At 39.9% G+C, this 27,100-nt stretch overlaps 1 protein-coding gene across 1 annotated transcript; it reads right to left on the minus strand.

Moving 5' to 3' along the window:
- Nucleotides 1-1,474: 1,474 nt before the first annotated feature.
- LOC131243213 (plant UBX domain-containing protein 1) lies at nt 1,475-17,719 on the minus strand. Its single transcript, XM_058242387.1, has 8 exons — nt 17,568-17,719; nt 15,599-15,710; nt 14,917-14,985; nt 14,639-14,706; nt 13,013-13,142; nt 10,534-10,638; nt 2,946-3,167; nt 1,475-1,792 (listed from the first exon to the last, which is right to left on the minus strand). Exons 1-7 carry the CDS (start codon nt 17,625-17,627, stop codon nt 2,965-2,967), a joined length of 747 nt encoding a protein of 248 aa, XP_058098370.1. The 5' UTR covers nt 17,628-17,719; the 3' UTR covers nt 1,475-1,792; nt 2,946-2,964.
- Nucleotides 17,720-27,100: the final 9,381 nt, after the last annotated feature.

The raw sequence follows: 27,100 nt of genomic DNA on the forward strand, positions 1-27,100 counted from the left end.
AACTAAATGGGTGAGTCTGTACTAACCAAGTAGGCTTCGTCCAATCCAAATTCAAATGAAGTCGAGTTCGAGTTACCTAGTAACACGACCCGAAACTCGGTCATACTCAACTCAATCTGAAACCGACTCGACACGGATTCAGGTATATATATAATAAAAAACTATAATTTTTAAATATATCTAACCCTATATGCCGCAGCCGATCCTAAACCCTCTCTCCCTCCCTCATCCTCCCCTTCCAAGCCCAACAACCACCCTCCTCTCTCGCTCTCTCTCCTCTCCACTCCCTCCCTCCTCTTCCAAGCCCGGCAGCCACCCACCACCATCACTACCCTCCTCCCTCTCTCTCTCTCTCTCTCTCTCTCTCTCTCTCTCTCTCTCTGCCCTCCACTCCCTCCCTCCCTCCCTCCCTCTTCCAAGCCCAACAACCACCCACCACCATCACCACCCTCTTCTCTTTCTCCTATCCACACCCTCCTTCCCTCATCTCTTGATCCGAATCAGTGCCAACTCGAACCGACTCGGTACTTTTCACAGGGTCGGACTCGGTCTAAATTAGTCCATGCTAGACTCGGATTCGGATCGGTTCAGGCATGCTGGACTCGGTACCCAGTCGAGTAGAGTTCAGGTTAGGCCTATTTCAAAACCGGATCAAGTCAGATCAGCCCTAACTCGGTCCGAGGGACTCACCTCGATGCCCAGCTCTAATAAAGGATGCATTTCTTAGAAAGAAATTTATGATTAAAAATACAATTATTTCTTGTCATGCCAATGAGGGGAAGCAAAGCCTGAACAAACCAATTTGCACGGCATTGCAACGAAAATTTGGTAACGGAGAAATCTGATAATCGATCACTCATCCTCGTCCACGGTCAAACAATCACACTCATCCCAACCACTCATGCAAAATGGTTGGCCGGGTTATGTAAAATCAGTGCCTATAACCAAAAGGACTTTGTGGATGGTTAGGATCATCCGATTAGAACGAGTTTTGGCGTAATAGCCCATGAAGAGTAGACAAGACTATTTGGATGGTCTGGATTGATCAACTCTAAACTGATATGAACCATAATAAGGTGCAAGCTAGCTGTATAGGATCATCCCTTTTCCTGGTGTTTGCTAGAACCAATTTGCCTCATAATACAGAAGCAGTGAGGTTATCACTGATATCCAAATGCTTCAAAACGTGTATAAAATTCATGCAAGGTATTTGCCTCCTGGCTCATGGCCAATGACTTGTGATTTGAAGTTTCAACTGTTTCTGGAATTTCTGATCATTGCAAAACGTGGTGCTTTTGCATTGAAAAGAGATCTTCCCCATACAAAGTCGTTTCACAATTTTGAGAATTTCTACTCATAATAGAATCCCAAAAATCACAGTACTTTGGCTGCAGCCCAAGACAAATCCACACATGGTTCGCTTTGGTTTTCCAAGTCCTGGTTTTGTTAGTCATGCAAATCTCAGACAGAACAGTGGCCCAAATGGATCCATCCATCCCTTTCCAGCGAATGGAGGACCATCGAAATATGTTTCAATATCTCACTTCCACTATCAAGAAAAAAAAAAAAAACATAGTAATAGTGCCCATAACATAAACTTACAAATGAAGAATCTAAGGGGACACAACATCTTGGTGGTATGGTAAAAATCATGGTTTTATTAAATACCCTCTGTGCATTAGAAAGCCAAATTCAGTCGTTGCACCTCCATGCCTTTCTTTCTTTTTCTTTTTTTTTTTTCCTTTAACTTACATTGACGCCACTTGCTGCTCTCTCAGAAATTGTACTGACTCTGTGAAACAAAGGTACATGCATTAGTCACATGACACTGACAGGATTTTCAATTGTAACAGTTTGTGATTTCATATTCAGGAACTAATGTCCTTCACCACCATGGTTGCATACAAAAGAAATATATGATCCCCAACTATATCCTTGGGTATTTCAGTTTGTACAATTGGGGCCCATGGCTCAGTGATATAAGACATATAAGCCAATGGGTCTAATGCAAGGCACTGTTGATAAGACCATGCTGAAAAATCTTCAATACTGGAAGATCCTAGCCACCAGTATAGGCCCTTTCATTTCTCCCCATGAACATGAGCCATAGATGTATTTTTAAAATACTTTGAAGGTTAGGATTGTCCTATAGAAGATACCTTTTTTCTGCATGGTCAATCCACGGTGGGGCCCAACAGACCAATGAAGGCCATAGTGCATAACAATCCTTCTTGAATTCAAATAATTCCTAGACACTCGACAGCTAAAACGCAGATAAACTAAAAGTAGGACTCAAAATTTGTGCAACTCGTGTAACTGGTCAAAACCAACTAGAACTCATCTAAGAAACTCATTAGCAGGACTGCGGCTTGTTCTACTGTTACTGTCTCTGTAGCTGTACTGCAGTATACTGGTGTTATTGTAGCACTATCGTGGTGTAACTGTACCATGATGCTGTATCATTATGGTAGCATGCTCCTGTAGCGATTGTATATTCTTTAGTTCATTCAATGATCTAAACCATACAACTGATGAGCCCTAATGCCCCAGATTTCTCCTGGACTGGAAGATCCCAAGTCTTTGGGGGCCTGCAACTAGATGGTTAAGACACAAAGATACAGAAACAGTCCACATTCAACAGAAAAAAAAAAAAGGCCAAATATCAAAGGGTGGGGGATCTTCCAACTTCCTGGGTAACAAACCATCACCATTGGGGCCATCGAATAAATGGTTTAGATCACCAAATGATGGCCACGTATATGGAATTCTCTGCGATGATTGCTAATAAGCAATGCCCTATCATTCTTCTGTAAACATGTCCCCAATACTTGTACAGTGAAATACTAGCAAGATGAACAGAGCAACACTGCACCACTTGATAACAAAAGAATCAGGTGTTGCTCCTTCGCTGACAACTGCAATAAAGTGGAAGTATGGAAATGTACCTTGCCCATGTCACAGTTCTCACATTTTAAGCCACTTTGGCTTAACGGACTTCTTAACAACAGGCTTAGGTGCTGGATCATTAGGAGAAGGCTGTTCTGGCACAGCAGGTTCTGGCGCAGATTGGACAGTTTCTGCCTGTTCAGGAAAAACATCCAGACCATTCAAAGATATTATCTCATCACGAAGGAAAGGCCCTGAATCTACAGCTGCTCTGTCATCCCCTGCAATGCCAACACGTCCACATTAAGAATCTCAGCAAGTTGCTAGTGGACATTAATCACCATAAGAGCAAACATGTGACTAGACTATATAACAGATACTGATTAAAGAAAGCAAGCAACTCCGGCATCTGTTTAAAGGACACTCGGACCAAAGCAAACAGCGTTTCACTTCAAGACAGCATCTCATAAACTCAAGTTTCTATGATCCAAACTGTTAATATGGCGGGCCCCAGTTGAAACTTTGAATGGACAATGCTGTAAACAGCATCTCTTTTGGACAACCCTAGCTATCTGATCGTTGGACTACAAATGGGTATTTTGGTTAAAGATGAAATGGTCTGTACACAAGGGGAAGTCTACACAGGATGTCTGTGATTGTCCAACAGAGAAGATTTTTTAGTCTGTTGATCATCATGGTGGGCCCAGAGGATGAATGATCTAGAACACTGAAAGCCAACCCGCTATGTACCAAATGCTGGCCCCAACAAAGATGCCACTGTTTCCACCAAGAGACTTGCGATCCAAGGATATAGGATTAGAGGTTTGCAACCCCAAATCCACCTTCTCCACACACCTTTACACACAGCACACATGCCAACTTGGCATGTGTATAGGATAAAAGAGCTGTGTATAAAGTGGACCCGACTGAGAGCTGTGTATAAAGTGGACCCAACTGTGAAAATGACCATATGCAAAAAATCATGCTGGTCCGCTCATCCAGAATGTCCACAATGAACGGGGCAATGACTCCATCCCCAAGTGGCTCACCTAACAATCCAGTCCATCTGCAATGTTTTTTAAACTATCCATTCTTTTTTAGTACAAGTGGCCCATAATGAGTGAACCAGCCCACATCCGCACCAGGTCAGATGTAGCACACAAATGCTATGCTGACACGTTTGTTGCATGTAAAGTTTCTTTTGAAGTGGTTGTCCATATGGGGCTGGCAAACCTCCATATGATATATCTAAATGCAAATCATAGAGAAAAATGAAGTAGAGATTTGTTCAAACAAGAATCCACTTAATATGGTCATAGCAAGCAATGCACATCTTTTATCAACTCCTGATTAGCTAGTAACAAATATTCTAGGTCACCAAACCTAATTATCATTCGCTGCATGATGCAGCATGATCCAATCATCCAGTGGGAGACCAGTGGTCCCATTGCTGGACGTCAAAAGTCAAGCCATAAGATATTCTATATCATTCTCATCCAAGAGTACTGATTAAAGACCTAGCCATCCCAATTGAAGACCTAGACCATCCAACCGTCCATACTGATGATTTGAACTGTACTGGAGGTCCAGATTGGTCTGATGAGAGATATGGATGCAAATTAATTGTTCAACCAAACTGTGGAGTCCACGAATTCATAGGGTTTATTGTTTGATTAGTTGTTAGAGTTAAGAATCCGCCTATGACTTGCTGAACAGGTTTCCCTTTAAGTGGTAGACTGAGTGAAAGATACCTCGTTTCAACACTGAGGTCTTGGTATTGATTCCCTAGTGGGGGTGGCTAACAGCGAAGTGTGAACTGACAGTGGGGTTTACTAACAAGCTAACAAAAAAAAAAAAAAGAGGTTTCCTTTTAATATTTGGGTTGGTAATTTTGAAACGCGCTTTCCAAGTATCAAATGATGTTTGAATGACACAAAATAGGTGCCATTTAAAAGACTATTGAGTTAGCTTTCAAACCAGCCCAAGATTATGAAATCCCAATATCCTATGAGCGAGTTATTGCAAATTTGCAAAAAGCTTGAATGGTTAAGATGGGATCCAAGGATATTTTAATCATTTTAATGTTCTATTGAAATAGATGGTTAGGATTACAATGGACTGAATGAAACGATTTATTTTATTTTTTTCATCGTTTCCTGTGATAAGATTCAATACTCCTTTTTGTTTTCCTTTTTTTTTAAAATCCAGTAATTACGGCAACACCACAACAGCAAAATAAGTAAACAGGGACAGCATCAAAGCAGCGAGATGCTGCAACAAGCAGCACTGGAGGGAAAAAAAAAAGATGTAGCAGAAGAAGAAGGTAAAAATTCATCTTTTTTTTTTCTCTCTCTTTTTTTTTTAGTTAGCTTGTTAGTACACCCACTGTCAGTTCACACTTCACTGTTAGCCACCCCCACTAGGGAATCGATACCAAGACCTCAGTGTTGAAACAAGGTATCTTTCACTCAGTCTACCACTTGAGCTATGGATCAGGGTGTTAAAATAAAATTTTAAATTTTTTAAATTTAAAAAAAAAAAATGATTTTTCACTCAGTCTACCACTTGAGCTATGGATCAGCGTGTTAAAATAAATAAAAATCACTCCTGTCTACTATAAGCAACTCATTTCTACAAGCCCGAGCCCACACAAGATCATCAGCCTCGGAATTTGCTTCTCTTGGGATTTAATGAGAAAGAAACCTCCCTTGCAATACACATTTGCACTACAACAATAACATCTGCAACTTCCTACAAGAACAATTTACCTGTAGCCCATGCAGTTGCATTACTAGAGTCACCTTCAATTATAACCAGACCTTTTTTTTTATAATCATTATTGCTGAATTGCGGAGTAATTGGAGATAAAATTGTGCAAATTGAAGGATTAGATATTCTAAATTTGTAAATATTCATCCTTATTCTAATCACAGCAGCACAAAACACATCTATTCACCAAAGCAATCCCCCTATTTTCTAAGTGAGCAATACCTCTATTGGTGCAGTGCCTTTGGGGCCCCTTTGGTGCAATGCCATTGGGTATGTGTGGAGCAATGCCGCATATATTTCGTGTTTTTTTATAACCATTATTGCTGATTTACGGAGTAATTGGAGATAAAATTGTGGCAAATTGAAGGATTAGAGATTCTAAATTTGTACATATTCATTCTTATTCTAAAAGTTCATGTTCTTACCAATCTTGCTGCATCACTAAGGATTCCATCAGATTACTAGATCAACAACCGTAATCCATTAAATTGAGGTATATTCATATATAGCATTAACTGATCTACTGATTACTGCAATTTCCTTAGAAGCCCAGTTGACCAAGCACAAGTAGCAATACAAGGCATGTAAATAAGTTTTTTGTTGAAATTTAGAACAAAACAGTGATCTTGATCACAGAAATATTAGCCTCGGCCAGTGGGGCCCAGAAAATCAATGATCTAGGTCACCAAAACATGAATCGCACTTGTACAGACAAGCACATCACAATACTGCTAGCTTCCTGATGCATAAAGACCTGATAATTCCTCTAAATATGTAGCCTCGTCCTTTAGTCTATTCAATCAAAGCATCCTTATCCAATATGGTCATCGACTATGTCCACTTATCGACTATATGAAAGTTCAATAGGCTCCTGTTGAGTTTCTTTGCAGCGACAAACAGCAGTAGCCTTGAGAAGAGCACCTAGTAGATTGGAAAGTGTTGGCCAAACTATAGTTGCTCAAAGCATGAAGTGAAGCTGCAAGAAATTCGGGTGTGGGAGGGGAAGTCTGTTTCAAAACATAAACAAGTATAAAAGGGTAGGAAGTGGGAGAGGGAGCGAGAGTTTGGAGCATGATTCAAAGCCGAAACAGCATCTAGTTAGAAGGATCCTGCAAGTAACGGTCAAACAATGTACAAAGGGAGGAGCTTTCAAAATTCCTACCTCCAAGGGAAATAGGATCCTAAATCCCCAAATCCTCCCAAAGCCCTAATTCCTTTCAAATTCCTAACCTTACACACTCAAACCCTAATCCTAAATTCTCACATCCTTAACCCTAGAGAGACCAAATCAGCCCATTTGAATTAAGCCTAACTGCCTAAGCCTATGCTAAAGTGGAAGTTCTACCTTCCATTGATCCTTTGAAATTTATGTTTATATGATTTAGTTTATTGTGGGATTGTGATTTAGCTTGAAATCTGAATTTTATTGTTTATTTGATTTCTTAAATTTGTGGTAGGTTAGTATATTTTATGCTTTGAAATGCTCTTTAATATGTTTATAATTTCTTTACATCATATTTAGTCTAGACCATTCGTCCTGCATCACTAGGGCGTAGCCCTCGGATGTCTTTTGCCGACATTTGGATCTTTAGATCATTTGTCAAATGTGCATAATTAATTTTAAGTGGCAGGTATTAAGAGACAAATTCCTAACATATAATAATCTAGTAAAACCAAACGTAGCAAGAATGAGATTTTCCACATTCTGCAACACCATTAAGGGAACCAGTATGCACATCCTTATGTGTTGCCCTTCGCCTTTATTCCTTCTTTTTGATATTTTAATGTATTTATTAATGAGACTGATGATAGTCTAGTTGAACTTCAAAATAGAGTGTTGTCATTAGGAATAGACAAGCACAATTTTTACGGCTATTCTTGTTTTCAACTACCATGCAAGGAAACAATGTCATTAATCGGTGTTTACGTTTATCTAAATCAATTGTTAAAAGGCATAATCCTCAACACATTAAGAAAGGGTGGGTTGCAACTAGCAACTGATGTGTACCAAAGTTCAATTCCAATTATAGACGACTCAAGTGATCATTCCTAACCTATCCATCAACACCTTGATAAGGCAAAACATGGACATATTCTCCTACATGATGGCTAAAATTTTAAATTTTACAAAACAACAAGGAGAATCCTAGCATAGAAAGGTAACACTACCTATCCCTTTGTCGAGCGGGCAGGATGCCAGCTGGATTGAAGATGAGGTTCTCATTATTTGGAACTATCTCAAGCTACTTGGAGTATTTGAGGATTTTGAGGATACCATACAAGTGATAACGTTTTTTGCTGCTAATCATCGCTTAGAAATAAACATGGATCAAAAACACTTTTTTCTAATATAGTACCCATGCCATACGTTATCCCTGTTCCTAACAACTACATTCCAACCCTTCTTGCCCAACTAGAACCTTTTTGCAATTCTTGAGCATTGTGCCTGAAAACTTTGTAATGATTTATTTCACCACCACTTCAGTTTTTTTTTTTGGTTAGGATTACTTCAGTTTTTCTCTATTAATTAGGGGTGTCAATGGGATGGGTTACGGCCGGGCCAAGCTCTATCCAAGCCTGGCCCGTCGTTTTCAATATCTGCCCAAACCCCACTCGGAAGACATTGTAGGGCCCAGCTTGAGCCTGAACCCGATCCCGTTTACTCTAGAGAGAAAGAGAGAATCGTTATGAGATTTTAAGATCGTAGCTCCATTTACTGTTTTTTTTAATAAAAAAATTAAAAAAATTTAAAAAAAGAAGAAGAAGAAGAAGAAGAAGAAGAAGAAAAAGAATAAACATTTCTTAGATTAAACATTTCTTTCAGTCACAGATTTGCTGAGCGGGAAGAGAAAAAGAAGCAGCAGCTACAAAAGTTGGATTTTTTTTCTTTTTTTCTTTTTCTTTCTTTTTTTTTTTTTTAGTTTGTTTACCTGAATCTGCTATAAATCTCGAAGGGCTTTCCTCAGCATCATAAAGAGCAGAGACTCCGAGTCCGAACCCCTTTCAACATTTGGCAAAAGTCCTACCCTTCCTCTTCCCATTTTAGGGGAGAGAGAGAGAGAGAGAGAGAGAGAGAGAGAGAGTGGTGGGTTTTAGGTTCCATTTCAACAGAGAGAGAGAGGAGGGATGGGTTTTAGGTTTCATTTCCTATCATTGAGAGAGAGAGAGAGGAAGGATGGGTATTTTGAATTCTGAAATTTGGAAAGATGGTGGAAATGTTGAATTTGAAGTTTTGAGAAGAGGGAAATTTTTAGTTAAATTTCGAATTTGAAATGGGTAACAGACAGAGCTATTGAACAAGTCCAAGCCTGGCCCGCTTGAGAAACGGAAGGAATTTTAAGCCCCAAACCCGGCCCAAGGCAGGCCAAGCCAAGAAGCCAATCGGGCCTGCCCGGCCCATTGACAGCGATACTATCAATGCTCTCTTTTCCTAGTGATCCGACAACTGTCTATATCAATTTAGGTAATTATCCTTATATATTTTGGACAAACATCATAAAATCCTGACCTGCTGTTGATATACCTTGGATCATCCAACATATCTCAGATGATCCTATCAAATCACAACAATTTAACTGAATGGGGACATGGATGATATAGATTAGCTCAGAATGCTTCATGCATACAAGAATATCTACTTGTGTAACCAAAAGATAAAGCCTTGCCACCATAATTGTGCTTAAGAGGGCTACAAATCCACCCATTACGCAATTCAACATTTTGACGTCTCCTTTAGTCATTATGCTCCCGTTCACAGTTGGCACGATGTTCTAAAGAGAACAACTTCAATCAGTTCGATGTTACAATGTAATTAAACCATTAGCCACATTGCGAATGGAAATGGCCACTTGATTGACCAATAAAATGATGATCTTTGCTAGGCGCACACATGTGCAATAAAGCTTACACACCACGCATGAGCCAGCATGGCACAATAGATCCAAGATCCAATCCACCCATCAGAAAGGAACCACTATATTGATGCCCTAGCCCAAGTTGATCCACTGGTCAGGTAGGCCATAGTTTACAAAACAAATGTACGGCTCTAAAAAACTTGGCCCAAGTTTTCTAACCGATCCACCTGTTTCCAATATTGGCTATTGGGGCCCACAATCTAAGTAGGCCAGATTTAATTTTGGGAAAACATGTAGAAGGTCAGACCAACCTAATGGATTTCACACCTATGTGCCATGCTGGCATATGTGTGCCATCTACATGAGCTTTATTGCACACGCGTGCGCTTAGAAAAGCTCTGAAATGACACTATTTTCACTTCGTGTCATCTTTTTAAAAAAATGAAACAAAGAAAGAAGGGGGGGGGGGGGGGGGGGGGGAGGGAAATTCCTGAATTTAGAGAGAAGGATTAGCTATCATTGCTACCACAACGACAAACAAGAATATACCACCATTGCTATAAAAGGAGGACAAAGGGGTATCGGTCTTCTTTAAAGGAACAAGGGTATAAATTTTTTAGATATTATATTCAATTTAAAATCCAAATGAAAGAAGAGGAGAACAAACATACTATTTTGGTAGGAAATGAATTCCAAACTTCGAAACATGCATGACTATTGTAACCAAGTGAAAGCACAGATTGATTATACGTTCATGTGAAGTATGAATTGCTATGGAATGCTTTGTTAGTTCTTTTCATTATCACTAATCAAAACTTTCAAATTCATTGCATTTATGTAAGTTAAAAACAATTAAATTAGCAATCAACTAGATAAGTAGTTCAACATTTAAAGGTACGTCTCTGAAGGACTATCGACAATTAAGAGCTACAGTTTAAGAGCAGAAAAGAATTGCAAAGGACCAACGAAGATTGACCTGGCCTAGATTAAAGTAAATTTCATTATTGAGGAAAAAAAGAAACACCTTTTGGTATATCATATGTGTAATACACAATTGCACCAGGAGCAAAGCCGAGAGAATAGAAATCCTTGGACATGTCTTTGATTTGCTTTTTTGGAGGAGTGGTATCTGGAACATCACAAAAATTGCATGAAACATTTCCCATGTATATAAAATTTTTAAGTTGCAAGGACAAGTCATTAGTTACAAGGACAATGAATTTAGTAGCATGACAGAGTTGAAAATTCTTGGAATTAAAAGGATACCTAATAAAACCATTTCTACTCCATCCACAACCTCAAATGGAGCGATCTCTTCCTTTTCTCAGCTTTTTCAGGAAAAATAGGGAAGAGAGAAACGAGAAAGGAGAAGAGAGAAAAAGAGGGGTGTCAGCTCTTGCTTAGAACCTCCTCACATCCCACCTATTATGTTTTATTAGGGTTAAACAAAACTTATCGATAAAATTACAGAAATACCCCCTTCCTATTTTCCTTTTTTTTAAAGGACCCCTTGCTTAAATCCATACTAAAAAACATAACCTATGGACCAAAAAACACTACTAAACCCATACACTAAAGCCCAAATAACAAAACTTCATGACCCTCCCTCCCTCCCTCCCTCTCTCTCTCTCTCTGAATTCATTATCCCACCCAACCTTCTAGAACACATTATCCCACCCAACCTTCTAGAACACATTAAGACCACCAACACTCAACCCATTGATGAAATCAGAATGTTGAAGCCACATATTCTCATTATGGGAGGGAGAAAATTCAAAAATCATACCTGCAAAGTCAAGAAAAGCTGGGATGTAGGCTGCAAAGAGCCTTGTTGAAAAAATCTTTTCAGGGAATCATTTGGAAGCATCCAATTTGTATTTCACCAATTGCTCCTTGTTATTGGACTAGGTGAAGCAGCCCCCCTAGGTAGGAATCATCATCATCATCTAAGCACTATCCCAACTAATTGGGGTCAGCTACATGAATCCTATTCGGCTATTCCACTCAATCAAGGAGCATACCTTAGCTAAACCACAGGTCATTAAGTCTTTCGTTACTACATCCACTCATGTCCTTTTGCGCCTTCCCCTTGCACTTCTAGAGACTTCAATTTAACCAACTTACTCCTAACCAGCAGAGTTCTTGGTTTCCATTGCTCATGATCAAACCATCCAAGTCTACTTCTCATATTAATACCTATTGGTGTGGTTCATAACCCTCGTATGCATTCATTTCTAATTCTTTCTTCCGTGTCTTGCCACTCACGAATCCCAACATCCTCATTTCAGCAACACATCCTACAAATATGTTGTTCTTTAACCACCCAACATTCAGTCCTATAAATCATGGTTGGTGTTATAGCTATCCGTAAAATTGCCCCTTCAGTTTGACTGGTATGCAATGATCACATAAAACTCCATAGGCACATCTTCCACCCAGCCCCCCCTATATAGGAATATCGACAAAATTAGGCCATGATACAAATATGATGAATCTGTGTGTGCTAGCATTGACTTTGCAACCACCCAATTTTTCAAACTAAAGCCTACTGGTTTGGTGTCTCCATAGACACACAAGGGAAGATTCAATAAGCCATTATTTGACCCAGCTCAACCCAAAAAAGTCCCCTTTCTATGTGGATGTTTGGACTGCTTACATTGGTCATTACCCGATAAAAACCGTCTGTCTTGGAGATGAATACAATAGATACCAAGAAAATGCCTTTCTGTTCATCTAGCATGTCTAGGACTCCTCATTCCAAATGGTAAGGCATCCCCTAGATCTGTCCGTTGACAGTATAGAAGAAAAACACTCAATCTATCTTCCCAAAACCTTTGTAATCCAGCTATCTAGCAACGTCTTGAATTTGATTTCTTGGAATAGTAGGATGTTTATTTCCTTTTTCCGACAAAGCTTCAGACTGCTAGATGCTTTTTTATCGACCGTTCCCTTTTCTGTTCTAGGATAATAGCATCATTTGCAAGCCAGTTTTTTTTTTTAACCCCTTTCGCCACATCTTTCTTATTGCAGTTAACTATACATTCCAAACTTCTCTGTTTTGCTTGCTTCTACAATTACCTCCTATGGTCAGATATTTGTTCCCATCATGCCTTTCGATTCTTGGAATAGTCTCTGGATACTACAACTTGGACCATACCCACAGCCCCTTATGGCCCATCATGATTCATGAACATTGGTTAATGTGTTTAAAATCTTAAATCGTGGTAGAATTAGATACATATACCACAAAGGACATGAATCTAGTGCCTACTACATACAATGTGTGGTCCGTGACATAAAGGACCATGACCTCGATCAATTGTTCAGCAGGTATAAGTAGTAGTACAATAAAGAGTTTGAAAGAAAAGAACATTTGAGTTGATAGTAAGCCCCTATAACAGCTTCCGAGATGGTAATGCAGACAGCAAAACTCAGATTAGAATGTATAGAAAATTAAATTCCAAAGAGATCTAACAATCTGACCGAGTAAAAAAAATTCTTACATATGTAGAATGGCAGGTCTGGACGAGCAACTACTTTTGCTAGGAGATCCACTAAACTTTGAATTCTCTCTGATGGATCAAATGTTGCCTCTAGTGTGTAGTTATCAGGGAAACGGACCCTGATTACCGCCTGCACAATTTATTCAAAAAGCAAAAAAAAAAAAAAAAAAAAAAAAAAGCAAAACAACAAACCCAAGATGCCAAATCAAGCATCCTCCAAATAACACAGAAATTACCAATCCAATCAGTTATGGATGAACAAAGTTAACTACAGAAAGCAGCTAGCCTTACAAATTTGTTGTATATCCAGGTAGTAAGTTGTAGTCTGTCGGTACCTATATGGGTATATGTGTTTTTTAACTCATTTGTTTTGCTTTCATAATATCATTGAAACTTTACCAAAATAGAAAAACACCATGAAAGGTCGACATGTAAATTGAAGGGGGGAAAAAAAAGGCACAACTGTTTACCTAATTGGAAAAGAGGTTTGCTCGAATACATCCTAACACATTGCAATATGGTAGGTTGGGACTTTGGCCTTTGAATCTGGGTCATCTTCCAATGATTCAAACCATTTATATCACAAGTCTCACCTTGTGTAGTGGAAGGGCAACAAATAGAAAGCTCTCAATTGGACTATTTCAGCTTTTTGCTAATTTGGATCTTTTCCTTCAAACATGAAGGGTCACCATAACCTTTGTATAATGAATGGGTTGGCATGTTTGATCTCAGAGTTTCTTTGGGCATCCCCCACCCAAGGAGGGCCTCATCAAATAAACGATGTCTTTGAAAAAGGCCAAAATCCAACAGAGAGTCACAATGTATCAGATTGTACTAAGTCAGGATGTCTTTGAGCAAACCTCTTTGGAAAATACTGGGCAGAAAAGTCAAAAACAATATATCACTGATATCCACGGGAAATTTTTAAGAAGTATGGCATGCACTGACAGTATGTGCTAATAAATAGGATCCTCAGGAAGGCCACAATGGTCAGACTGGCCAAGTAACCTCCATAAGAGAAGCCTGGCTTCGTTATTGGACTCGCAAGTGGGCCCTAGGCCTGAATTCAGGACTACCATACACAAAACAAGTCCAGGCCCAAGACAGATTTGATAACTTTTCAGTTCCTATTGACGCCTGGCCCAAGTGGTCTAGGCCCATTTATTACTGTCATGAGCTGGGTCCAAACCTGCTTTTAAGACCAGTAGGGCTGTCAATGGGCCAGGAAGGCCTGTGGGCTTTCGGGCCTGGTAGGCCTCAGGCCAGACTTGGGCTGGAGTGTCACGCCCCAGGGCCTGGCCTGGGCTTAAAACTCAAGCCCATTTTCAATCGGGCCAGGTTTGGATCGTTTACAACAGCCCATCAGGAATAAACATTTCAGGCTGGACTATTTTGGCTCGTCATGGGCCCAGGCTGGGTTTAGGCCTATGTTGAATAATGTGGGCCAGGCTCAGATAGAGCTTGGCCTGACCCTAACCCAGCCCGTTGACAACCCTACAGGCCAGTCAAGTAAACCAGCCAGGCTCACCCAGACCTTGACCAACCTGCTCCAGCCCATTGACAGCCCTCCTGTCCTCAAGCATTATAAGAAACTTTATGCATAACTTAGAGGATCATTTCTAGCACCTTAGTTATTCTTGATCTGCGTGCGGCCTCCTCAGCTTCTCGGATTTTGCGGGTCTTCAGATACTTATCTGTAAACAGGTACAAGGTTAAGCCATCAAAAGAAGAATCCAATGTTAAAAAGACAATGATGCGTGTAACCATCCTACGAAAGTTTGCCATAAAAAATGGAGTTCCAGAATTGGATGCACAAACTAATACTATAGAAACTTTACAACAGGTGACTACTAATGTACTTGCAATTGCCAATATTGCCTTTTAACCATTTAAAAAAGTATTACCTTCCTTTTTGCTTGCTAACATTCGGTAGTAATCCTCCGGGGTGAATTCATAGAAATCATCTGGCTCCTCTGTAAAAAAAAAAAAAAATTCCATTTATAATACGGTAAGCTCTAAGCACATATCTAAATAGAAAATTTTCACCCTCTCGAAAACATTCCAAATTTTGGTAGTCTCATAGTTAGCATTCAGCGGATAGACAGTAGAATACAAACCGTCCAAATCATGGGCACCATTGTGGATGTTGTGTATCCCAATAATCAGACTGATCCGATGACCTTAACCATTCAACTAGTGTCCCTCAAATGCACAATTAAAAAGAAATGTCAGTGGTTTGAGTACAATGTCCGATGTAAGATGAGTAAGATCACCTTATCAGTGTGATTATTGGCTATGTACTCCCACCCCAATGGGGCCCAAATTTTGGGTAGTCTAGATATTGGTGCACATGACTGCCACATGCACCATGGATGATCTGCCACCATTTAAAATTGGTGAAAAAGACACAGTAGTCTAACCCAATATTAAAATCAACATCCAAAAAAACTCATTTGACCTCACGCTTAGGCAAGCATGGGCATTCTGATATTTAGGAAATGCTTCCTTCATGATCTCTACAAAGAAGATAATAAGAACCTTATTATATGATGCTTGAAATATTATAGAAGACGAGGGCATGCATACCAGCATCAGATATCGAAGAAGGGCCTGCCTTATCTGATGTAGGAGAAGCTGCTGAGGTTGTGAATACCCGGACTTCTCGCCCAAGTTCTTCTGCAACAGCTGCAAGCTTGGCCTGAAAATATTTGAAGTAATAATTTTTATACAGTCCTCAAATTCGCACATAAAAGCACATCCTCAGTGCCATTTACATACAAAACATGCCCCAAGTGCGCAAGAAAGAATCACAAAAGCACATGCAAATAAAAGACCACACTGCATATACTTGTGCAGAATTAACGAGTTATGCTTTAGAATCTAAAGGTTTTAAAATCAATTGGACTAAAACAAAATGTACAGAATGCAATCTTAGTAACAACAGGACTGGAAAGGAGGAACTATTTAACATTTGCTGACCAAGAAGTACCGGTGACCATTTACAATATCTTGATAGATGGGCACAATGAAGATAGGAGCATGGGAATAGACATGATATGCAATCTCTAAATACACGAGTGGCTGCATTACTCCCACTACACATGCTAGCACATATATAATGAAAACACTGGCATGACTATTCGTGAAGGCATGCCTACAATTTCTGTGGGGTGAACACTTCATGAGGGTGAGATACACATCATCCATCAGGTGTGCCGCCTAGTGTTTGTACTTGATCCCAAACATCAGATGAATCCAAAACTCAGGTGCGCCTCACCATAGGAAAGAGTGTAAAATCATGCCTAAAACCTCTAAATTCACGTGGGCCCACATACATTTCAGAACATCATGATTTTTGGAACACCCCTTTATCCTGGAGATTCACATCGGCCGAAGGGATTGGATGACATAAATAATCCTCTGTGCGTCCCATTCCAACTCTTTCCCATGGTGTGGCCCACCTGAGCTTTTGACTGGGCTTATTTTTCTACTCCAGGGTGAACATGAAGCAACCACCCGACTGACAGGGTGGATTGCATGCACATTGTTCCCCACATGCCAAACCGTTAGTACTAGGCACACCCCTGCCTGACTACATGAAGCCAGGCTACCGTGGTTCGTGTATAATACCCTCCCCATTACCCACCAGATATGTATCCATAATTCCACATGCAGCAGAGATGAATACATCTCTGAGTTTCCATACAAACAATTACAAACCAATGCTCGTGGAATGGGCAATTCAGACCCAAGGATGGTTTATAATCTCATCCAACACAATTCATACCGCTACAATACATAACAGATCTCATCCAATGTTTTGAGAATAAACATGTCTAAGCACACTGAAACGGCACTAATTGGGGTAATTCGGGACCGTACAGACATCACTCGACATTTATCAAGACATTCATCAATACATTCTCCAGTACTGAGGTTTAACATGAAGGAAACCAAACAAGATTCGCAATTGAGCCACTGAGTCAAGTCGAGCTGATCAAGCCATCAAACCATGATGAACTGTTGTTGGCAATCCGAGAGAATTCAAAGACCGTCGATTCAGCTAAAACCCAACTGAATTAAGATTTATTTTTCCTTTTCCAAAAAAAAAAAAAAAACAACTGAAATCCCAAGCCTTCCGTCCACCAAATTGGATAAAACTCACATTCCAACCTATTGGTTTGTTTCTTCTACGTTTCGAACAAAACCCAATTGATTTTATGAGTTTTTCTTTCTGCTACAAAAATCCCAACAAAGAAATATTCACTCCAATTAGCATATATATATATATATATATATATATATAGAATCAGATTTTGAAAAACAAAAGAAACCCAAAGCCAAATCCGATAAAAATTTCGAAATCTATGTACTAAAACGAAAAGGGTTGGATGATCAGCAACAGAATCTGCAGAATGCCTTTATATATTTCAGAACCTCATAATCAAATCGACCCATCTCACCGTTACCACATCAGAGCTTAAAAAAATAAAAAATAAAAAATAAATCAAAATTTTAAAAGAATTTTAAAAAAAATAGAGAAGAAAAAAAAAACCTCGTCCTCCATGGAATTGGAGGTTGTCACTTTCCTTCGCTTAATACCTAACACACGCATCAAAGCATCTCCCTCACAAACACAGAAGAGGAAGCAATAAGTCGAAAGTTTTCCACAGGAAAATTAACCTGAGTTAGCCCTTGGTGTATATGGAACGTATATATGCTTTTCAATTGGGCACGCGGATTTCGTACACAGTGAAATCTATGGGGGACACCTTCATGTATGTGTATTATCCACACCGTCCATCCATTTTGAAATGTCATTTTAGGGTTTGATCCTCAAGTTGAAGGATATCCATGGTTCAAGTGGGCCATACCGGAGGAAACAGTGGGAATAATGACAGCCACCGTTGAAATCTTACCAGTCCCATAGTGATGTTTATATGTCATTCAACCTCTTCACGAGGTCACAAAAACTTGAAAAAACAAATATCAGATTGATGCAAAACTTCAGTGGCCTCAGCAAAATTTTCAACAGTAGGTGCTCAATTTAAACTGTTTCCTGTGGTAAAGCTTACTTGAGTTTTGGATATGATTTAATTTTGGGACTATTTCCTAAAATGAGCTGTTAAATCGGATGGACAGCATGAATAGTACACATACATCACGGTGGGGCCACGGAGTTTACTCAATAGGCTATAGCGTGGTGAGTTACTCTGTCGGAAGATTAATGTCATACTCAGGCTGCCTGTGACGCTTGATATGCAGGCATTCTTAAGTTGTACACGTGGCATATAGTTTACATAAAACGGATTAGATTATGAATCTCACGGCCCCAGGTTACAATCTTAATATGAGATTGGTTGAACAATTTTGACCTCTGATACATGCTGCTTTTTGTTGAAATAGAACCGTTGGATATTTTACATTGACCGTAGTCCTTCAATCCGATAGATAATAAAATATCATTAATGTTTGATTATTGGTACCTATAAACTTGGTAAAATAGCTTGGCCGGTTTAATTTGCTAATTATAATATACATGTGCAATTTTGACCGTTTGGGAGCGTTGACTTGTAGCCCCTGGATTCGGAACCGCTTGATTTTGAATCTTCTTTTGCATTTGGCACCGAGGGATCAGCTTTAATCCAAAAGTAGCTATACATAGCATATTTTTATAAGGTGTAATTTAATTGCTAAATCAATTTTAATATCTCTAATCAATGAACGTATGTAATATTTGACACAATGGTTGTAATAAGCCTACTTAAATATATACCTTGCTCAAAAATAGTGAAAGTCTAATTATTGGATGAGCCACAGGCACAAGATCATGTCCATGTGATCAACAAACAATTTTTAACCATTGATTTATATGGACAATGTTTGGATGGTGTTAATCATCACATTAAAGTAATTATAGTGATGCAATTAATAATCTAGTTCTTTTGGAATATCTTTAGTAGGTCATGTGCCCAATACTTTAATAGTCTAATGACACATATATTATACATGTAACTCTTGAAACCATTTTAGAGATAATCTAAGTTCTCACCGAGGATTTTTAACCTCCTTAGATTTAAAAACTCCAATTACTTTGAAATCCCCTTGAATCTATGGTGCCAAACAACTCAGTATCTAGGGTATCATCCCTCAAACTCTCACATACTATAGAAAATTTTTACTTTTTTTATAAGGTCCAAAGGAAAGTGGGTTGTTCATTGAGTAAACTCTTCAAACCTATTATGTGGATGGATGTGTCTTATCCATGTTGTCCAATCATATCATTTTACACCATGAGACCAAAATTTGAAGAATATCCAAAGCTCAAGTGGACCATGCCGTAAGAAAAAGTGAGGATAATGATATCTACCGTTGAAACCTTCTCAGGGCTCACAATGATGTTTATTTTCCAACCACCATAGACATATAATTCACATTGTTTTTTATGGTGTGATGTAATTGAGCTTCAAATATGCTTAAATTTAGAGTTTATGTAATAGAATGGGCTGGTAAAATGAATGGACAGAGTGGATAAGATATATAAATCACTGTAGATCCCAAAAAGTTTATTCAATACGGTATGGCCTAATGAGTTAGTCCGTACGCAATCCATTGCCGTAGAAACGGATGGGAGCAGATTGTCTGTGACCAGGCCACCCCGGGCTGTGCGGAATGCATAGTTATGTACATGAAAAGTCCACTCCATGCATATGTTTTGAAATGCCATAATTGGTTAATGGGATAGGAATTTACAAATCAGGCACAACCAAAACTCAAGTACGCCCCACCAACAAAACAATAGGAACAAAAACGTTCAGCTGAAACCCTTTTGGAGCTTAATATGATGGTTATATGCCATTTAAACCGTTCTTAGGGTTATTATCACTCAGATAAGCTGTAGGCACAAATATCATACTTATCGTCTTTCAAAACAGATGGATGGAGAGGATTCATCGTGGACATCTCTTTGGCCCCACACAGGAACAGGAATATCTGGGTCACAGGCAATTCGCTTCCGTCATTGTGAGTCATTTAATACTGCTGCAGGATGCTTGATGCGCAAGCACTAAGAACTAACGTCGCATGCTGTAGCTTATGTTAAACTGACTAAATTCCGTAATGTTAGGCTTTTATGAGTCAAAGTTCAAGTGGCTGAAAATTTCTGTTCTCTGATTTTGGGAAATGTTGCCCAATCCAATAAGGACGCGGATCAGCTACTGCCAGGTTGAGTAGCGAGACTCGTTGCTGAAGTGAGGTCACCAAGTTCATGGCCCCACTATGATGTATGTACTGTATCTACACCGTCCATCCATTTGGAGATATCATTTTAGGGCATAAGACAAAGAATGAGGCAGATCAAAATCCTCAGTGGACCCTACCACAGAAAACAGTGGGGAGATTGATGCCCACCGTTGAAAACTTTTGTGGCCTTTAGAAGTTTCTAATGGTGGGCGTACTCTCGCCACTGTTTCATGTGGTGGGGTCCACTGGAGCTTTGGATTTGACTCATTCTTTGAATATTGTCCTAAAATGATCTCTGCAAATGGATGGACCATGTGTATACAAAACATACATCATGATGGGGCTACAGAACTTGATGACGACACTTCAGTAGCAAGTCTCCCCAATTGACCGGTAGCCAATCCGCAGACAGTGGGCCCCACTTTGATGTATGTTTTGTGTCCACACCGTTTGTACATTGGGAGAGATCATTTTGGGGTATGAACCAAAGAATGATGCAAATCCAAGGCTCAAATGGACCGCACCACAAAAAACAATGGAGAAATTGACGCCCACTTTAAAACCTTCCAAAGGTCTATCGTGATGTTTATTTGAGATCCAACCTTTCCATGTGTTAACGCAGACATGAAAGAAGGGAAAACACAAATAGCAGCTTGATTGAAAACTTTTGTGGCCCTTGGAACTTTTTTATGGTGAGTGTCACTCTTTCCACTATTTTATGTGGTGGGTCCACTCGAGGTTTGGATCTGACTCATTATTTGGATCATGCCCTAATATGATCTCTCTAAAAGGATGGACGGTGTGGATAAAAAAACATACATAATGGTTGGGCCCATAGAACTTGGTGATGTCACTTCAGTAGCGGGTCTCCCTACTCAACCCGTCATTAGCTAATCCGTATCCATCCAATAGTCAGATAACCAAACCTGTCATTAGCTAATCCGTGTCCATCCAATAGTCAGATAACCAAATTGTTACTCATTGTTCTCGGCAATTTGGTCGGTTGATGAGTGTTGGTGTGCTAGAATTGAATTTATAGCTTAATTCAAACTGGACAATTATGACCCCGGGCGTTAAGATAGGCAAATACATAATATATGATCGAGATTGAATGAGATTGGCCACCTGTTCAACCACTCACTTAGTATGTAAATCGGATCTGGCAAGGATATGGTTCGTCCTTTGATAATGGGTTATACATTTGCCTTCCGTATAAAAAGAACTTTTCAATACAGATGAAAGAGAAACAAGAAAGGGACTCTTACAGTTGGCCACGGAGAGTAACTGCTAAGCACCTTCCTAGATGAAGGAACTGAATCCAACATATTAATGTAGACTCGAATTACAACTAAGATTATCAGCTACTTGATTAATAGTATGTACATTATGGAATGTAAACAACAAGCGAAAGTAAAAGATTATCCTAAGAAATGTGATTTACTTGTAGAAAAGTAAAGTGATTACACTAAGGAATGCAAAATGACAGGTAATTGAAATGATAATTGAAAGATAATATTGGGTTCGATTGGGTTGGTATGAGACAATTTTTTTACTTAATTCCTTTACTATTTATAGCCTTACCCTTGCCACCTAGATCATTACCATATTCTAACGATTACTATAACTGTTCAACACTACTTAGCCTTCTTTGATCCTACTCTTGCCATTTGTCCCGTAACCACTTTTACACTATCGTTTTTCAATCGGCCGCTTAAGCAATATTGTGGCATCGCTCGATGTGCTCCAACTGTACTATTGTACGATCATTTTCGTATATCCCCATAGATCTCCAAACATACCATGTAAATCCATCCAGATCGCATGTAACTTACTCTGATTGGCTTTCGCATGAATTGGGGACAATGTGCACAAACATTGCCCCCAACGTCGCTTGGCCTTTGGAAAAAGCTGAAAGCGAAGTGTGACCCCTCATTAATATAACAATCCTCCCATACAAATGGCAATGTCATGGTAACCGCCTCTGGCTAATACATCCCTACGCGTCAGCCATAACCACCTTTTTTCGAAATAAGAGATAAACCCATTGCGACACATGTACTTGTACCGTGCAAAGCAAAATTTTTAGGATGCCCTAATAAATGCTCCATCGCCTTGACCGATATAAGCGTTGTTTTTATATTCTTTCATCCCACGCTCCTTTCTTCCTCAAAACATTCTAATTCCTTTCATATTCTCGTACTCTAACAATGGTTGCCTCATCGTCATCTTCCCCGTCTTTTCATTAGGATGATTTGATTACTATAATAGATGCTCTCTCTGAAAAATACTCTAATGAGATAGTCTTTAATTCACTTATCGGATACTATTATTGTATGGGACCAACATTCTCCCTAAGACTGATGCTGATGAAGTTAGCATGATGGATCCCCTGTTCCTCATCTGTCCAGGCGAGGCTTTATTGATTCGATCTGAATCCATCCCCAAACCCACCAACGCCCTAAAGAATCATTGATCCTAACCAAGACCACTACCGAAATGGGATATTTGGTTTCCTCGCGTCTCATCTCAATATGAGGCGACGTGGAGGAATTTTGACATTTATGAATGCATCAAACTCTCCATCCATGATTATCCATCAGACCCTACCCTTCTCACAGTAGCTTCGATATTTTGGAGCTCATCCACTAACATATTCTTATTTGGATGAAGCCCTATGAGTCCAATGATTTTGGATGTTGCAGCTCTAACCCAATTTCTTCCTTTTGGTAAGGCCGTCTTCTTGGGTTTCGGTCAAAAAGAACCCAAAGTTTCACAAATAAGGCCAGCAAGGCCTATTCCCACTTCATGTAAACATAGCGCAAACGTGGAGGCCTGGTTGATTACGAGGAATATACGGCCTTCCTATTACTCCGGATTTGCCGACATTTACTTTGTGTAAATGCTCTGCAGGTCACGAATGAGTATCTTCAACTGGGCGAGGTGCTTGCACAAGGTTGAAAACTCACTCTGGTACCTTTTGTACTCGGCCACCCATACAAATGTATTTTTAAGATCATCACCAAAGGTTTGTATCTTGGAGAAGAACCACTATGGCTAGTTCATATGTGGATCTATGAATATTTTCGTCGTTCCCTTATACGTGCTCCCCTTCATTCTGATGTTATTTATTCTTCGTATGATGAACGTGTCATCCATTCTCCTAGGAGATCCATAAATTTTCTGTCTAGATAGACTCCTTATTCTTTTATCTGAATAAAGGTAAATGAAGTCGGTCGTTTACTGCCTTTCATGATAGAGAATTCGGCCCACCTTGGTTCATCGATTGATACGAGAATGAAGACGATCAGGAGGCATCTCAGATACATCTTGCTCGAGAGAGTTACCTCATTTATAGGGATCTCTCATATGGTGGTGCAATTGACACTAGCAAGAATGCCAAAGTTAGAATCGAGCAATACTGTCCAAACCTGCTCGCCCATCAGTTTGGTCTAGTCCAGTGCATTCCTTATCCATTCACTTAGATGACCTACAACCAACATCCCTTTACTGGGCTAATCGAATTGATCTCTATCATTCTCTCAACTCTACTTTTTGATCAACCAGTTTCACTCTCGATCTTCCATTTTACTTAAATTAGCCTAAAGTAATGGACACTTTCACGACTTGGTAGGAGGGTTATTATAAAAAGTTTATTAATAAGTCTCCTCAAGCTATTATATCCCAACTTTTTTAATCTATAGAGCTTCGAGGAAAGAAAAGAGCAGCACCTTATCGGCCACGACTCCTATCTGAAAACCGAATAAGTGAAAGACCAAATTGGCCGCTATCTCCTCCCCACAAGTTTCATCGACTAAGACGGCTCCTCAACCAAATCACCAAAAAGCTATGGTGAAGGCACTTGTCGCCCCCATGTATCCACCAGCTCGACTTCCTCCTTCAGCTCAAAAGAGGATCCTTGAATCAGGAACTCCTCTCGGCCTGCCTCTTAAGCCTCCTACTTTAGTCTTCAAGTGCTCTAACCCACCCCCTCAGCCCACCATGTTGAATTGGCCGTTGTCAACCTCATCTAAGGGACGACGACAATCAGGTACTTCCTCGGCCAAGGTCGTGTCTTCATTTGAAAAATACTTCAAAACCAAATATTGGTCAGGGCTCTCCATTGAAGATTATTCTAAAATAATTGAGGAAGGTCTGAAACATTACCAATAAGCTCACTATAATAAATGGTGGCAAAATAGGAAAATATTATACAATCCTGATCTTCCATTCGATAAAGAATATCTTACCCATTATCACCCTAGTCCACCACCATTCCCCAATTTTACACGAGCAATGGCGATGATTATAAAAAAACCTTCAAACTGTGAATAGATGATTCATCACCCACACCATTCGTTCTGATTTAGGTGGAGGTTATTTTCACTCATATAACAGATCTGAGTATTTTATCTTGCTTTTCTGCTAACTTTGTCTCTTTTTATAGTTACTCGAGAGTTATCGGCCATAGAGAAACAAATCGTCATGGCGCAACCACTACAACAACGCCAACTAGTGACCGATGCTCCTAATATTCCTGATGTACAAACTGTTGACTCTCAGGGAACGATTGGTACCGAGGCTGTCCATTCTCATACTTCTCCTGAAGCTACGACTCTTATCACCGAGTTTGCATATATGGTCAACCTTCCTCGAACGCCGCCTACCGTTGTCAACCGAGAAGATGAAGAAGAAGAAGAGAGCCCCTTAAGTGCCACTCCTCATGGCTCAAACAAAGGATCATCCCCTCAACCTTTTCCTCCATCTATTCAGCAGCTTCCTCCAGCTGTAGCATCTCTTCCCTCACCCATCAAAGAACCTCTTCAACTAAATGCAACACATGAGGTGATCGTTTATGATTAGGTAGTAGAGGAAACATGTGCTATCAATATCCCTCTGCCTAGTTCAGCCTCGATTCCCATATTAGCGCTGATAGTCATGGATGACCCTTCGGCCTCCTCTGTAACAAGTAAAGACGCACTTCCAATTAAAGATATCCTCTCCTCCCTCTGACAAGCTCTTGCCGACGATATCAACGTGGTCGTGTCCCCTTCTTTATAAACTGAATTGCAATGTATCAAAGTAGAAATTCAAACCCTTATACATTCAGGATTATTCAGGACTATATCGATTGAGATGATTAATAAGCTCACCCAGCTAATCAATCAATATCGAGCCTTCTCTTGTTTAGATGTGAGTCTCCCAGCCAAACTGCTCGCCCTTAAAGGATTTCTTGGGATATATTAAAGAGAAATACGAGCTTTGTACCATCATTAGTTGCTTCAAGACTGAGCATGAAACAACGGAATCCCAAATGGTGGTGGCCAAGGATATCGTCAATAAGCTATCGGCCAGCAAGACGGAATTGAAGACATCTAATGTCGAGTTGGATGAAATGAGCATACAAATCATTTCTCTAAAGGCCGAGTTAATGACGCAGAAGAGAAACTTTGAGGAGAGGAGCGTTGAACGTGATCGACAGAAGAAAACTGTCACAGACTTGGCTGCATCCGCTAAGACTCAAACAACAACCATCGGCCAAGTTCATCGAGCGGTCGTTAAACATGCAGTTGCTTTGTATACGACGAAGGGTTGACTAGAAGATGTTGAAGCATCGATTCAACAATTTTCTTCATTTGACTTGTAACTATTCAATCTCTTGTAATGTAACCATTTATTAATAAAATCAACCACCAAGCCTTCTTTTTATCATTGGTCGCCTTACTTGGTGTTTTCTTCTTTTCTATTCTTTATAACGAACTGATGACATTTCATCCAGAATTCGAGGGGTCGTGCATGATCCTTCGAAATAAAAGCCAAGACGGCTACACATTCCTACTTTCTTGGAACACGATTTGCCCTTGCCTGCCATAATCACATCGAACATGGGCTCCATAATTGTCTATTTAAACTAGCTTGGACCCAATCCTGAAGTCATACTGACATCTAAATAAACTTTTTAACTCCCTAATCTTGCAACCATGGCTTCCAACTCCAACTCCTCTTCCTTCCTCACTGGCGCAAAGAGCTATCTAAAGTTTTTTATTGGGGTCTATCGACTTCAGCCAATCCTCACTGATCTTTGATATCAATTACTTCGTCAGGGAGGCCTTAAAAGAAGCCAAATCAGATGTTATGTTGGAGGACCTTCAGCAAACATTGAGGCATCTATATTTTCCTGGGAATTGCTACTTTGAACTCATTTTTTAGTCCAAGCAGCTTACTAGATATCTGAGACAATAGGCTATGGCCAGGGAGGATTTCCTAGTAGTCAAGATGTAAGCCCCGTATCCTAGACCGTACAATTCCGTAGACTTCCGCAGTCTTCTCGGTCGAATTCCGGCAACCTTCAACCTTTATCCGACATTTGCACGTGACCTTGAGACGCACGCCATCAATCCGAGTCGACTCAACCCGAGACTTGTACCCTAGCAACCGCGCCGTCCCTGCGGTTCAGATGCCGTGACTCGCGCGCCGATCCGATACCCTGGTCAGGAGATGTGGGTCCGCGTTCAGCACGAGGAAAATGCCTCGCGTGCGAATTTCGAGAGAATCTCTACGACTTGTCACATCAATCAATCAATCAATCCCATCATGTCAAGTACATGTCAAGTACACATCACTTTTCACACATTCCCAAGCAACCCCAAAGTCAAAAAGTTCTTACACAAGCCCATACCTTTCTTACACCAAGCAACCCCAAAGTTAAAAAAGCTCTTACACACATCACTCACCACATCCATCACTCCATCACCCATCTTTCTATCTCTCTCTTTACAACCCTCTCTCGCATTTCTCAACTCACTTTCCCAAGCAAGCAAGAAAATTCACACGTCCAAGCCTCTCCAA

The sequence above is a fragment of the Magnolia sinica genome, chromosome 4 (genome assembly GCF_029962835.1).
Source record: "Magnolia sinica isolate HGM2019 chromosome 4, MsV1, whole genome shotgun sequence".
In the NCBI taxonomy this organism is placed as follows: Eukaryota; Viridiplantae; Streptophyta; class Magnoliopsida; order Magnoliales; family Magnoliaceae; genus Magnolia; species Magnolia sinica.

Bases quoted from the DNA above. Each gene is read 5' to 3' on its own strand.
- LOC131243213 (XM_058242387.1), bottom strand. From the start codon at position 17,627: ATGCGTGTGTTAGGTATTAAGCGAAGGAAAGTGACAACCTCCAATTCC. The intron at 15,711-17,567 runs GTTTTTTTTTTC...AAATATTTTCAG, and splicing joins CCAATTCCATGGAGGACGAG to GCCAAGCTTGCAGCTGTTGC. The intron at 14,986-15,598 runs GTATGCATGCCC...TTTTTTTTACAG, and splicing joins TTCTTCGATATCTGATGCTG to AGGAGCCAGATGATTTCTAT.